The 15,985-nt window shown below is 49.8% G+C and overlaps 1 protein-coding gene across 1 annotated transcript in view; it reads left to right on the forward strand.

Moving 5' to 3' along the window:
* Window positions 1-4,107: 4,107 nt before the first annotated feature.
* krtcap3 (keratinocyte associated protein 3) overlaps window positions 4,108-15,985 on the forward strand; it is a 42,047-nt gene continuing 30,169 nt past the window's right edge. The window contains exon 1 of the mRNA XM_073051814.1: window positions 4,108-4,211. Coding sequence (XP_072907915.1) covers window positions 4,199-4,211 — 13 coding nt within the window. The 5' untranslated portion in view covers window positions 4,108-4,198. The remainder of the gene's footprint in view (window positions 4,212-15,985) is intronic.

The raw sequence follows: 15,985 nt of genomic DNA on the forward strand, positions 1-15,985 counted from the left end.
CCACAGACCCACTGCTCCTGTGGCTCCTCCCACAGACCCCTGCTGACTGCTCCTGTGGCTCCTCCCACAGACCCCCTGCTGACTGCTCCTGTGGCTCCTCCCACAGACCCCCCGCTGACTGCTCCTGTGGCTCCTCCCACAGACCCCTGCTGACTGCTCCTGTGGCTCCTCCCACAGACCCACTGCTCCTGTGGCTCCTCCCACAGACCCCTGCTGACTGCTCCTGTGGCTCCTCCCACAGACCCCCTGCTGACAGCTCCTGTGGCTCCTCCCACAGACCCCTGGATAAAGGTGATTGTGTCACTGCTCCTCCCACAGTCCAGGGCGGTCATCCGGAACGGACGTGGTCTGTTTTACTGCTAATAAAAGCCTTTCAGTATTTACTCTACTTCCAGTATTTTGGAGTTATTGATAGTGCATCAGCCAGCAAATTTAATTAGCAGATTGGAGCTGTGGATGGCAACACAGTCATGGGTATACAGAGTAAAGGAGAGGGCTTAGGACATAGCCCTGAGGGGTGGAGTTGAGGGAGCCCACTCTTGCCACCTGCCAGCTATCTGACAGGAAGTCCAGGATCCAGCTGCACAAGGCAGGATCAAGGCCGAGGAGACTGAGCTCAAGGGTGTTACTGTCTAGGAGACCATTCAGTAATCCAACAGTGAGGTGGAAGCTGTCCTTGAGGATGGTGGTACATGCTTCCGGGCTTTTGTAACTTTACAAAGTGGGAGAGGTGAGAAGAGAGGATGTCTGGGGTGGGCAGGGTGAAGATGAGGACCAACATACTGTAAATTATCGTGAACTTCAATCAGCAAGTTATAAATAAATTACATGGGCAAAAAAAAACAGCAAAATAAACATGGTGACAGATTGAGAGAGAGAAAGGGTGAAAATAGTCTTGAATAATGACCAGGTTTTGCAGGTCTGTTCTCGATCCTGATGGCAGTGGGGAAGAAGCTGTAGTTGAATCCTGAGGCGTGGGTTGTCAGGCTCCTGTACCTCTCGTTATCTAACTCTCACAATGCTTGGTGAAGCCTTTGACTACCTATCTTGGTATCTTCTGGGGCATGGTGTGAGTTTTTGTTTGATAACCCTCTTGCAAAGGTCTCTGGGATGGTTTTGTTTTGCAATATAAATAGTGATTCATATGTATGAATGAAAGGAACGCTTGTGACTGCTTCATTATATCTGTTTTAACATTAGGTTGGGCTGATATCTTTAGTGATGCCTCCATACACAGCCAAAGTTCACATGTACAGTGATAAACCTTGGGCAATTCTGGTAAAACAGTTGCACAGGAAATAAGCTGAACTGGCAAAACATTAATAAGTTAAAAGGAATGCTGTGATTATTTTTTTTGTTGCAAAATTCCCATGGGGGGGGGAGCGATCTAACCTGTCACTAAAGGGATTACTGGGATACACCTGTAAGTTGGTGATGAGCTGAGCCATTAGACTGTGTTTAGCTCGGAGTCCAGAACTGAACATTATGCATCTTACTGACCGATCCTTGTATAGATTTATTATTGCCACATTGTACTGAGGTACAGGCAAAAACTGTACACTGAAAAAAAAGTCATTTCAACATCCATTGAGCGAGAACAAAGGAAAATAGCAGAACACAAAATAAACTGTTACAAATTCAGAGGGCGTGCAGTACACGTCAATCTTGATGGGCTGGGCCATTGCCTGGGTTTAATGCTGGGTAAAGGTGAGTTATGATGAATGTAGTTTTTTTTTGCTCACACCCTCTCATTCTCCCCAGTACAACCACTCCTCTTCCTGGCTCGTTTTGCAGGCACACGAGGTCAGAGACTATTGAGTTAGCATTAACTGGTTCTTTGTAGTCCTTCCTCCTCTGGCACAGAACTCATGTCAGCACGGAGCCAGTGCAGTTCAGAGGGGGTGCCGCACTGTCGGACGTATTTACAGGTCTGGCTTTGTGCTCAGTTACAGCAGCAGAGTGTTCTGCTGTCAAGGATGCCATTGCATCATTAAAAGGGCTGAGCTGTTCTCTCTATCTTGTGTGTTGACTCACTTCACAAAGATGTCACCTGTCCATTGTCACGATGCTGTGTGCTACCTGACTGCCAGCAGAGACACCCTGAAGTCATAAACAGTCAACACTTCTGCTGAATGTATCTCGTTACTAAGGGCTGAGTGAGATCGGAATTTATAATCCATGCAAGGGAAGGTCCAACCAGATAAAAGGGATGTGCTTGATTTAAGCCGCATTTCATGCATTGGATCACAGTGAGCATGCCGAAATACAAATTTGCAGTGCTTTTCAGTTGGAGATTATTTGTTTAGGATAGGTTAATATGACTAAATCTACTGAAGACCCGAACTTAATGCTACGTACTCCATCTACTTACTCAACTGAATGAGGAGGAACTCATGAAAACTGCGAGGCCTCGATAATGGGAGAGTCTAGAATTAAAGGTCAGAAAGATGTCACTTAGAACAGAGCTGAGGAGAAATTTCTTTAGGAATTTCAGAAAGATGTCACTTAGAACAGAGCTGAGGAGAAATTTCTTTAGGAATTTCAGAAAGATGTCACTTAGAACAGAGCTGAGGAGAAATTTCTTTAGGAATTTCAGAAAGATGTCACTTAGAACAGAGCTGAGGAGAAATTTCTTTAGGAATTTCAGAAAGATGTCACTTAGAACAGAGCTGAGGAGGAATTTCTTTAGCCAGATGGTAGTGATTTTGTGGAATTCATTGCTGAAGATGGCTGTGGAAGCCAGGCCATGGGTATATTTAAAGCAGAGGCTGATAGATTCTTGTTTAGTAAGGGTGTCATAGGTTATGGGGAGAAGGCAGGATGATGGGGTTGAGAGGGATTAAAACAAATCAACCATGATCAAATGGAGATGACTCGATGGGCCAAATGGCCTAATTCTCCTCTTATGTCTTATGGCCTTATTCCATTTAATAGCCGTGTAAAATAAAATAAACTATATCTTTTAATGTAGATTAGACCAACGGAATCAGTCCAGTCTGCTGCACCTTTCAATATGATATTCAAAGTTCAAACAAGGATATATTTACCATATGCTACCTTGCAATTAGTTTTACAAATTGTATTGCAGAAATACAATAAAACGTTATGGTGAGCACTGTATGAATAGGTAATGACTGACGAACAACCAATGCGGAAAAGAATGAACACAGGAGATTGTGTAGATGCTGGAAACCCAGAGCAGCTGGAGGGACTCAGCAGGTCAGGCAGCATCGATGGAGTGTGCAAGGCAACCTTGTCATTTGGTATTAGTGACAATAATACACCAATACCCTTAGGATTTTGTGCTTCCATGAGATTACCCTCATTCTTCTAAGCACTTATATAAAAACCATTTATGATGGGGGAGCCCATCCATCCTAGGAATTAGCCTTGGTGGACTGAGAACAGGTGCTTGATGATGGCACCGGGTGGAGGAGAGAGGGGAGTGGAGTGGGGAAACAGAAGCAGATGACAGCAGACAGCCAGTGAGTAAAGTAATGGGAATCAGATGGAGAGGGTGGGTGAAGGTTGCTGACAACTCCGGGATTTTGTGGGAGATGAGCAGGAACTGAAAGGGCTGCTATTACTAGATAGCAGAGATGTGAATGGGATGGGGGGTGGAAGAAGAGTGACAAAGATTGGTGGTGATGTTTTGGGAGGCACGGGTGGGGAAGGTGGTAGTAAAGAACATGAGGTGGATCAGAAGAGGAGGGTTATCTGAAACTGGAAAATGCAGAGTTGGTGCCACTCGACCGCATTTTGGACTCCCCTTCTCGTTGCACCGGACACCTCCCCTCTCAGTTCTCAGTCCGATGTAGGGTCCCAATCCCAGATGTGGACAGTTCCTTTGCCTCCACCGACGCTGCTCGACCAGCTGAGTTTTTGTTTCGATTTCCCGTATCTGCATTTTGTCTCTTGACTTCCATCTGCGTCAGCTTCAATTCTGTTTCTGCCTTTAGAATTAGATGGGGTGATGTTTTGCCAGTGCTTTTCCGCCGGCCGGTGTCTCCCATTCCACCGCCTTGCTCTGCCAGTACTCCGCTCTGCCAGTACTCCGCTCTGCGGAAGTGGCTTCAGGCTCTCCGGGGTCACTTCCGGCGTCGCGGTGAGCGGTGACGTCAGCACGGTACCTACCTGGTCAAGGTGCGGCGGCGACCGGCGGCTGTTCCCTGGGGTCGCGGCTCGGAGCAGTGGCGACATGTGCGGTTTCGGTGAGTACCCTGGAGGGAACGAGGGCAGGCTGAGCCACTCCCCCCTGACTTCAAGCCCGGCCCTCAACTTTTGTATGCGGAGCAATTCCTTCGCCAATGTAACGAGTTACTTTTATAAATACGACAGGGGGTTAAAGAGCAGAGTTTCTGATCTGTGGTGCTCGAAACGTAACCAAGCGGCTGACAGTGTGAAAGCAACAGCGAGAGGCTTCACAGTTTTGTTTACAACACAGATCAGCTGCGCTCTTCGTTCCCCACTGGGAAATTTTGCTTTGTGTATCAAGTTGTTTGATCAGGAATGGGAGAATATTCCGTGTCGCCCGGCTTCCTTTGTCACTGGGTAAAACTGTTGCGTTTCCTAAGATTGGGTTGATGAGGGTGCTTTGACACAAACCTCACCTCAGCAAGATCTTGCATCTTACTGTTATCTGTGTTGCATGTTCTATGTAATTCTGCAACCAATTCTGTTTTACCTTATTCTAGTTCGATGTCCTGTGTCGTAATCTGCTCTGTATGAACATTATGCCAGAGAAGCTTTTCACTGTATCTCAGTACATGTGACAATAATTAACCAATTCCGTTCTGATCCTGTAGGATCCAATTTTGCGGTAACACCTGTCCAGGTTACCCACCCCTCCCCATTTTAGTCTTTACTGTCACGTAAATCCACATGCTTCTCAAATGCCTTTAATGTATAAAAGGAACAAGATCTGCAAAGCTGCCCCATTGCAAAAATAAGCTGCAGTAAAGTCTTCTTCAAAGGAAGGATAAGCAAAGGCCAGAACATTTGGGAGAACGAGGTGCGGAGGGCCAGTGTCACAGTGGACCCTGTGACATTTGGGAGAACGAGGTGCGGAGGGCCAGTGTCACAGTGGACCCAGTGACATTTGGGAGAACGAGGTGCGGAGGGCCAGTGTCACAGTGGTCCCTGTGACATTTGGGAGAACGAGGTGCTGAGGGCCAGTGTCACAGTGGACCCTGTGACATTTGGGAGAACGAGGTTCGGAGGGCCAGTGTCACAGTGGACCCTGTGACATTTGGGAGAACGAGGTTCGGAGGGCCAGTGTCACAGTGGACCCTGTGACATTTGGGAGAACGAGGTTCGGAGGGCCAGTGTCACAGTGGACCCTGTGACATTTGGGAGAACGAGGTGCGGAGAGCCAGTGTCACAGTGGACCCTGTGACATTTGGGAGAACGAGGTGCGGAGGGCCAGTGTCACAGTGGACCCTGTGACATTTGGGAGAACGAGGTGCGGAGGGCCAGTGTCACAGTGGACCCTGTGAAGTTTGGGAGAACGAGGTGCTGAGGGCCAGTGTCACAGTGGACTCTGTGACATTTGGGAGAACGAGGTGCAGAGGGTCAGTGTCACAGTGGACCCTGTGACATTTGGGAGAACGAGGTGCGGAGGGTCAGTGTCACAGTGGACCCTGTGACATTTGGGAGAACGAGGTTCAGAGGGCCAGTGTCACAGTGGACCCTGTGACATTTGGGAGAACGAGGTGCGGAGGGCCAGTGTCACAGTGGACCCTGTGACATTTGGGAGAACGAGGTGCGGAGGGCCAGTGTCGCAGTGGACCCTGTGACATTTGGGAGAACGAGGTTCGGAGGGCCAGTGTCACAGTGGACCCTGTGACATTTGGGAGAAGAGGTTCGGAGGGCCAGTGTCACAGTGGACCCTGTGACATTTGGGAGAACGAGGTTCGGAGGGCCAGTGTCACAGTGGACCCTGTGACATTTGGGAGAACGAGGTGCGGAGGGCCAGTGTCACAGTGGACCCTGTGACATTTGGGAGAACGAGGTGCTGAGGGCCAGTGTCACAGTGGACCCTGTGACATTTGGGAGAACGAGGTGCGGAGGGCCAGTGTCACAGTGGACCCTGTGACATTTGGGAGAACGAGGTGCTGAGGGCCAGTGTCACAGTGGACCCTGTGACATTTGGGAGAACGAGGTGCTGAGGGCCAGTGTCACAGTGGACCCTGTGACATTTGGGAGAACGAGGTGCGGAGGGCCAGTGTCACAGTGGACCCTGTGACATTTGGGAGAATGAGGTGCGGAGGGCCAGTGTCGCAGTGGACCCTGTGACATTTGGGAGAATGAGGTGCGGAGGGCCAGTGTCACAGTGGACCCTGTGACATTTGGGAGAACGAGGTGCTGAGGGCCAGTGTCACAGTGGACCCTGTGACATTTGGTAGAACGAGGTGCGGAGGGTCAGTGTCACAGTGGACCCTGTGACATTTGGGAGAACGAGGTGCGGAGGGCCAGTGTCGCAGTTGACCCTGTGACATTTGGGAGAACGAGGTTCTGAGGGCCAGTGTCACACTGGACCCTGTGAAGTTTGGGAGAACGAGGTGCTGAGGGTCAGTGTCACAGTGGACCCTGTGACATTTGGGAGAACGAGGTTCGGAGGGCCAGTGTCACAGTGGACCCTGTGACATTTGGGAGAACGAGGTGCGGAGGGCCAGTGTCACAGTGGACCCTGTGACATTTGGGAGAACGAGGTGCGGAGGGCCAGTGTCGCAGTGGACCCTGTGACATTTGGGAGAACGAGGTTCGGAGGGCCAGTGTCACAGTGGACCCTGTGACATTTGGGAGAACGAGGTGCGGAGGGCCAGTGTCACAGTGGACCCTGTGACATTTGGGAGAACGAGGTTCGGAGGTCCAGTGTCACAGTGGACCCTGTGACATTTGGGAGAAGGAGGTGCGGAGGGCCAGTGTCACAGTGGACCCTGTGACATTTGGGAGAAGGAGGTGCGGAGGGCCAGTGTCACAGTGGACCCTGTGACATTTGGGAGAACGAGGTGCGGAGGGCCAGTGTCACAGTGGACCCTGTGACATTTGGGAGAACGAGGTGCGGAGGGCCAGTGTCACAGTGGACCCTGTGAAGTTTGGGAGAACGAGGTGCGGAGGGCCAGTGTCACAGTGGACCCTGTGAAGTTTGGGAGAACGAGGTGCGGAGGGCCAGTGTCACAGTGGACCCTGTGACATTTGGGAGAACGAGGTGCGGAGGGCCAGTGTCACAGTGGACCCTGTGACATTTGGGAGAACGAGGTTCGGAGGTCCAGTGTCACAGTGGACCCTGTGACATTTGGGAGAAGGAGGTGCGGAGGGCCAGTGTCACAGTGGACCCTGTGACATTTGGGAGAAGGAGGTGCGGAGGGCCAGTGTCACAGTGGACCCTGTGACATTTGGGAGAACGAGGTGCGGAGGGCCAGTGTCACAGTGGACCCTGTGACATTTGGGAGAACGAGGTGCGGAGGGCCAGTGTCACAGTGGACCCTGTGAAGTTTGGGAGAACGAGGTGCGGAGGGCCAGTGTCACAGTGGACCCTGTGAAGTTTGGGAGAACGAGGTGCGGAGGGCCAGTGTCACAGTGGACCCTGTGACATTTGGGAGAACGAGGTTCGGAGGGCCAGTGTCGCAGTGGACCCTGTGACATTTGGGAGAACGAGGTTCGGAGGGCCAGTGTCACAGTGGACCCTGTGAAGTTTGGGAGAACGAGGTGCGGAGGGCCAGTGTCACAGTGGACCCTGTGAAGTTTGGGAGAACGAGGTGCGGAGGGCCAGTGTCACAGTGGACCCTGTGACATTTGGGAGAACGAGGTTCGGAGGGCCAGTGTCGCAGTGGACCCTGTGACATTTGGGAGAACGAGGTTCGGAGGGCCAGTGTCACAGTGGACCCTGTGAAGTTTGGGAGAACGAGGTTCGGAGGGCCAGTGTCACAGTGGACCCTGTGAAGTTTGGGAGAACGAGGTTCGGAGGGCCAGTGTCGCAGTGGACCCTGTGAAGTTTGGGAGAACGAGGTTCGGAGGGCCAGTGTCACAGTGGACCCTGTGAAGTTTGGGAGAACGAGGTTCGGAGGGCCAGTGTCGCAGTGGACCCTGTGACATTTGGGAGAACGAGGTTCGGAGGGCCAGTGTCACAGTGGACCCTGTGACATTTGGGAGAACGAGGTTCGGAGGGCCAGTGTCACAGTGGACCCTGTGAAGTTTGGGAGAACGAGGTTCGGAGGGCCAGTGTCACAGTGGACCCTGTGAAGTTTGGGAGAACGAGGTTCGGAGGGCCAGTGTCACAGTGGACCCTGTGAAGTTTGGGAGAACGAGGTTCGGAGGGCCAGTGTCACAGTGGACCCTGTGAAGTTTGGGAGAACGAGGTTCGGAGGGCCAGTGTCGCAGTGGACCCTGTGAAGTTTGGGAGAACGAGGTTCGGAGGGCCAGTGTCGCAGTGGACCCTGTGACATTTGGGAGAACGAGGTGCGGAGGGCCAGTGTCACAGTGGACCCTGTGACATTTGGGAGAACGAGGTTCGGAGGGCCAGTGTCACAGTGGACCCTGTGACATTTGGGAGAACGAGGTTCGGAGGGCCAGTGTCACAGTGGACCCTGTGAAGTTTGGGAGAACGAGGTTCGGAGGGCCAGTGTCACAGTGGACCCTGTGACATTTGGGAGAACGAGGTTCGGAGGGCCAGTGTCACAGTGGACCCTGTGACATTTGGGAGAACGAGGTTCGGAGGGCCAGTGTCACAGTGGACCCTGTGAAGTTTGGGAGAACGAGGTTCGGAGGGCCAGTGTCACAGTGGACCCTGTGAAGTTTGGGAGAACGAGGTTCGGAGGGCCAGTGTCACAGTGGACCCTGTGAAGTTTGGGAGAACGAGGTTCGGAGGGCCAGTGTCACAGTGGACCCTGTGAAGTTTGGGAGAACGAGGTTCGGAGGGCCAGTGTCGCAGTGGACCCTGTGAAGTTTGGGAGAACGAGGTTCGGAGGGCCAGTGTCACAGTGGACCCTGTGAAGTTTGGGAGAACGAGGTTCGGAGGGCCAGTGTCGCAGTGGACCCTGTGACATTTGGGAGAACGAGGTTCGGAGGGCCAGTGTCACAGTGGACCCTGTGACATTTGGGAGAACGAGGTTCGGAGGGCCAGTGTCACAGTGGACCCTGTGAAGTTTGGGAGAACGAGGTTCGGAGGGCCAGTGTCACAGTGGACCCTGTGAAGTTTGGGAGAACGAGGTGCGGAGGGCCAGTGTCACAGTGGACCCTGTGAAGTTTGGGAGAACGAGGTGCGGAGGGCCAGTGTCACAGTGGACCCTGTGACATTTGGGAGAACGAGGTTCGGAGGGCCAGTGTCGCAGTGGACCCTGTGACATTTGGGAGAACGAGGTGCGGAGGGCCAGTGTCACAGTGGACCCTGTGACATTTGGGAGAACGAGGTGCGGAGGGCCAGTGTCACAGTGGACCCTGTGAAGTTTGGGAGAACGAGGTGCGGAGGGCCAGTGTCACAGTGGACCCTGTGACATTTGGGAGAACGAGGTGCGGAGGGCCAGTGTCACAGTGGACCCTGTGAAATACGTGATGCGGATAGGAATGTAGCACAGGATTCCGGAATTTGGATTTATCTGTCACACGTGCATCAAAACATAAAGCGGAATCTGTTCAACCAACGCACACAAGGATTTGCTGGGGGCAGACCCCAAGTGGAGGGGAACATGAGGGGAAACTTCTTCACTCAGAGGGTGGTGAGAGTGTGGAACGAGCTGGCAGTGGAAGTGCTGGATGCGGGTTTGATTTCAACATTCAAGAGAAGATTTTATACGGAAATGGATGGGTGAGGGTTTGGAGGAAATTGGTCAGGGTGCAGGTCGATTGGGACTAGGCAGATTAATGGTTCAGCATGGGCCAGATGGGCCGAAGGTCCGGTTTCTGTACTGGAGACAGCCTGCAAATGCCCCTGTGCTTCTGGCACCAACAAGCATGCCCACAACTTTCTAACCCTAACCCTAACTTGTTTGGAATGTGTGAGGAGGCCCACACAGCCCTGGAGAGAATTACAAACTCTTTTACAGGCAGCCTCAGGAATTGAATCTCCATCTTACAGCTGGCTCTGTAAAGCATTGTGCTAACTGGGTCAATTCAGTCATTTCTTCCCCCTCCCTCCCCCCCCACCCTGGATTGTAGGAGGTTGAAGGGTGACCTCAAAAACTTCTATAGCTGTACCGTGGAGAGCATTCTGACAGGCTGCATCACTGTCTGGTATGTGGGGGCTACTGCACAGGACCGAAAGAAGCTGCAGAAGGTTGTAAATCTAGTCAGCTCCATCTTGGGTACTAGCCTACACAGTACCCAGGACATCTTCAGGGAGCGGTGTCTCAGAAAGACAGTGTCCATTATTAAGGACCTCCAGCACCCAGGGCATGCCCTTTTCTCACTGTTACCATCAGGTAGGAAGTACAGAAGCCTGAAGGTGCACACTCAGTGATTCAGGAACAGCTTCTTCCCCTCTGTCATCAGATTCCTAAATGGACATTGAACCCTTGGACACTACCTCACTTTTAAAATATATATTATTCTGTTTCCGCACATTCTTTAATCTATTCATTATAGGTACACTGTAATTGATTCACTTATTTTTGTTCTTTTATACTGCGTCTAGCATCGAACTGCTGCTGCTAAGTTAACAAATTTCGCGACACAGGCCGGTGATAATAAACCTGATTCTGATTTCAGTGTTTAACATCTTGAGGGTGTACTACAGATAAGATGGATGATTAATTTACTTACTGCCAGTTATGCCTGGTGGCATTTAGGGCAGCAATGATGGTCCTCCATCTCTGTCAGTGTGTTCATTGTGCTAGTCATGTCCTTGGTTTTCACTATTGTCAGTCGTGCACGTCCCGGGTGGAGACTCAGGAATACCGTCACACTCCGATGAAGAAAGGTTCTTCATTGTAGTTTCCGTAACAGTTCTGTTTGAGCAGTCGGGGTTGTTAGCCCCGAGCTGAACCTGGACAACCGATGAACCACTCTTCATCTGGCCTCTACCCTTTGACCTGTTTGGCACGGGTGACCCTACCAGGAGCCCTGACTCCAGCCAGTGTAGCTCATCGGGTCATAGAGGCACGCAGGCCTCCGTACCACGACAAGGTTGCTGTCCTGGTCTTGGCAAAACTGATCCAAAATCAAAACAAAACAGTTGCTGCTTTCCTTGCGATGGCTACAGTGTTGTCATGCGCGATGCACCCTCCGCTCCAATCAAATGATTGCTCCGAAGAGTCGATTCTTTAGCAAACATACAACCTGGGAGCGATACGAAGTGGTCAGCAAAGATGTGTCCTCTGCTGGTCCCAAGCCATGAAGTGAGCATGATTACGTAATTTATTCCCTTCGCTTTTACCGCTCCCCCGCTAACGTGACTGGCTAACGTGCAACACAATATGCAAAACAGATAGAAAAGATGCATGCCTCCTACATTCCAGCCCCCTAATTATTATACTATATTAATTACAGTTAGCTGTTGCGTGAAGACACAAGACGTGAAATCTCAACATTTACACATGCCCCCTATGGTAAGCAGGTGGATTGTGATCCTCCCCTGCCAAACCAGATTGCCCCTCTTGAATGCATTCAGGAAGATCTGTCTTGAATCCAAGCACAACACTGCAGTCCCGTTAACTGTCAGCTCTGGCTGGGCGAATTTTCTTCCCGTCTCCTTTCAATGGTCCAACCCACCATTGTTCTGGTTGCATAGAGTCCAACATTAACACTGCAAGTCAGTTGCAATGGCTCGATCTTTGACACATTCACCCCCATCAGTGGCTCGATTTTGGCAAATAAACATGCTTCAGGTGAGACCATTCCTGAAGATCTCTGATGAGGAATGTTCTCCTTGCTCCTGTGTGTAGACATCAGGCAGTTCACTGCGGTTTTCATTGTCCCTTCCAATCCTGAAATGAAGTAGCTATTTACAACTTTCTCTTGGCCCACGGTGCATAAGAGAATGAATGGGTGTTCCTTTTGCTGTCAGGTTGAGCTTGTTCATGAGGCTCACTGTGCAGAACACTGCTGTACTTCCTTGATCTAGAAAAGCATAAGTTACCATTGTCTCGTTACTCTTCTTAGACTTCACCTGAACTGGAAGTTTACAATCATGATCACCAGCCTCTCTAAGGCCAGTAGATACCAGGGTGGTACTCGCTGCTGTGTTTGCTTCATTCATGGTTTATAATGAATCTACATCAGCTCCAGGCTCAGTTTCAGCTTCACGTTCCACAGTAGCCACAGAAGTGGCAAAACAGCTTCCTTTAGCTTGAGAATCAATTAGTGATCCAGTTCTGTGCACACCTTCACTTACTGTCAGTGATGTAGCTTTGTATCTTTTTCCAAACACTGGGTGTGTAGCAATCCTTACTTGCCTTTCGATAAAATCCACAATGTCAGTGACGGTAACCTTATGGTTGTACCTTTCTTGCAGTTTATACACTGCCAGTCTCCATTCTTTTCGAAATTCATTGGGCAATTTATTTACGACCATCTTAGTGTTTGCACTTTAACTCTTGCCTGTAATTTCTTCCTGCAACTTCAGCTGCTCCATCTGCCTTCGAAGTTGCTCTGCCTGTTCTTCCTGGTTTCTCGGAAGCTGTTCTGACTTCTTGTCCGAGTCGTGCTTATCCCTCAAACTCCAATGAATTGCGTCTAACTCAGCGAAATCGGCCCCCATTCTAATGTGGTATCAGACACGCGGATTGCTCTGCCAGCGGCTGCAGAACATACTTCACGTGTATTAGGCACACTGTCTTCAGCTTTGTGTGCAGCCACAGCCTGTTCTCCCCCCCAGGGAACTGACCATGATGGTTTAATTTCTCTCTCAGTCTTGGCTTCAAGGTCACTGCTTCCAGTTGAACTCATTTTGTCTTCCAAGTGCACAAACAAGACAAAATAATGGAAGTTTCATTTCAGCTCTTTAACAAAGGAAATTCAATTCCTCAGTTCTTCAGCTTTTCAACAGGAACAAGGGTTGAATAATTCAGGCAAACACCATTAGAGATCTCTCTATCCAACTCAGTTGGACACAACAATGTTGACCACCTCAGAACTGTGTTTCAATTCTAAATACATAGGGTGAAATAATAAAAAAGGTTGTTATTTGCCTCAGGCTCCTCCAGGCCGGTACTTCCAATTTCTCGGACACATCCGAGTGCTGATGTTCATTTGGTATCATTGTCACAATCTCTGCTGACAAAATGTAGTGACAAAACTGATCTAAAATGCAAACAAGACAGTTGCTACTACCCTGCGACCGACACAGGGTTGTTACACGTGACACGGCCCTCAGCTCCAGTGAAATGATTGTTCCAAAGAGTCAAATTTCTTATTTCGATCCTTTATTAGCAAGTGTACAATCTTGAAACGAAAGTGGTCAGCAAAGATACGACCTCTTTGGGTCCCAGGCGACAACCTGCCATGAAGTAATCGAGTACTTGGCTTATTCCCTTCACTTCTACCACGACCTCTGTAAGGAGACTAGCTACTGTAACAAACACACAACACAATACCTGGCTCCTTCAGTCCTCTTGGAGGAGATAAGGCGATGTTCACTGTCTTTTACCCAATTTAAGGGAATCTAAAATGAAAGGGCACAGTTTGATGGTGAGAGAGGAAAGATTTATAAGGGACATGCTTTTTTTTTAAAGATAAGTTGGTGGATATGTGGAATGAGCTGCCAGAGACAAGTATAGTTATGATGTTTAAAAGATACTTGGACATGTAGAAAGAGAAAGAATCATATAGTCTGGATAGAGGCTCTTGGGCCCAACTGGACCATATCAGCAGGGTGCCCACCTAAACAAGTCCCATTTGTGCATGTTAACTATACTGGAAACCACTGTTTTTAAAAATAGTATGTTTTATAAGATTTGTCCTTCCTAACAAACTCAGGTACTTTTCACAGTACGTGGTGGTTCATCCCCACTCATTGGCAGAAAGCGGTACAGCATCTAAACTAACGGTGTATCACCTTTCTCTTTTTTCATTGGCTAAGTATTAGCACGTTACCCACGTGATGTAATTGTTTTAATTGTGTAGCCTATTAACTAGTTTATTTCTATCTAAGCGATTTTCCTTATTTTTCAGAGGTGCCATCTTTTGTCTTCACATTCTTTGCTGTTCATTCACCTGTTAGCTTAGTTTTCCAGCTCTTTATTTAGTTTGCTTACTATTTGTATGTCTGTTTGTATTCTAAAATAAGCGGTAATTAGAATTAAGACTGTTAGTCGTTGCTGATGGGGATGACAGCAGAGCAGAGATCACTCAGCTTACCCTCTCGATGGAGAAACGAGGTTCTGCAGATGCTGGAAATCTGGAGCACACACGATGCTGGAGGTCAGGCGGCATCTATAACCCTGATGACGGAACTTGGCCCAACGTTGACTGCTTCAAGATCAAGTTCAAGTCTAATTGTCATTCAGCCATGCATGAATACCACCAAGTGAAAGAGTGTTTCTCTGGGGCCAAGGTGCAAAACACAGTGCCAACAGCACACAGCACAAAGCACATATAAGGTAACACGGACATATGAGATAGCAGTAAAATACAGTCATACAAAAAAAGTATAGTCCATGAATGTTGCTGCAGTCTGCAGTCGGCCTTCTGCCGAGTGACCAGTGGGGCCAGGGCCAGCACCGACCCCAGTGTGGCCGCTCTGGCACTCGGTGTCGCGCCCAACTCCAACACCTCCCCCCACGTGGCTGCAAACAGGCGACACCGCGTCCTGAGGCCTGGTACCCGCTCCGGCCGAGGTCACGCAGCTCCCCCGTCGTTGGCCGATAAACCAGTGAGCTGGACCTGCAGGATTCCACACCACCGGTCTTGCGATTACAAGAAAGCAACTAAGACAGTCTCTCGCTGTTAGACATGCCCTGTCACAGACAGCATCACGGTCCGCAGCAAGACCAGCTCCTTCAGTCTCTCTGCCAATGAGCTACTGGCTGATGCGGTAGCCCCTGCACCTGCAGTACTCTACGTTCTTTATGTCCAGCAGTCATAAGAGATACAGTAGCACCTGCGGTTGACCCAGTCGAAGCTGCTGCATTCGAGTGCACTGGAAGTTTATGTCTCTCCATAGATGCTACCTGAGCGGCTGAGTTCCTCCAGCATTCTGCATGTGTTGCCCCTCAGTGCCCTGGTATTTAAATTACCTGGGGCAAATTCAACAATCATCTCTTCAGTCGATCATTCCAAAGATTCACAGCCCTCTGAGAGAATAATTCCTGCTCCTCACCTCCTTATCCTGAAGCTAGGTGCCCATTTCAAGACATCCGCATCAGGGAAACACGAGAGATTCTGCAGATGTTGAAAGTCCAAGGCGGCACACACGCAATGCTGGAGGAACTCAGCAGGTCAGCCAGCATCTATGGAGGAGAATAGCAATTGTCTTTTTAGGTTGAGGCCCTTCCTCAGGACCATGGTGTCTCCCCATGAGGGATACGCCTTCTCCACAACCACCCGGTCAAGACTGCCCAGAATCTTGCAATTCATTGAAATCACCTCTCATTGTTCTGTCCTTCAATAAGAAATACACTCAGTGGCCGCTTTATTAGGTACACCTGCCCATTAATGTGAATATCTAATCAGCCAATCATGTGGCAGCAACTCAATGAATAAAAGCATGCAGACATGGTCAAGAGGTTCATCTGTTGGTCAAGACCAAACATCAGAATGGGGAAGAAATGTGGTCTAAGTGACTTTGACCGTGGAATGTTTGTTGGTGCCAGATGGGGTGGATTGAGTATCTCAGAAACCATTGATCTCCTGCGATTTCCACACACAATAGCCTCTAGAGTTTACAGAGAATGATGCAAAAACCAAAAATAAACATCCAGTGAGTGGCAGTTCTGTGGGCGAAAATGTCTTGTTAATGAGAGAGGTCAGAGGAGAATGGCCAGACTGGTTCAATCCGACAGGAAGGTGACAGTAACTCAAACAACCACACGTTACACCAGTGCTGTGCAGA

This window comes from Hemitrygon akajei, chromosome 7, assembly GCF_048418815.1.
Source record: "Hemitrygon akajei chromosome 7, sHemAka1.3, whole genome shotgun sequence".
Lineage (NCBI taxonomy): Eukaryota > Metazoa > Chordata > Chondrichthyes > Myliobatiformes > Dasyatidae > Hemitrygon > Hemitrygon akajei.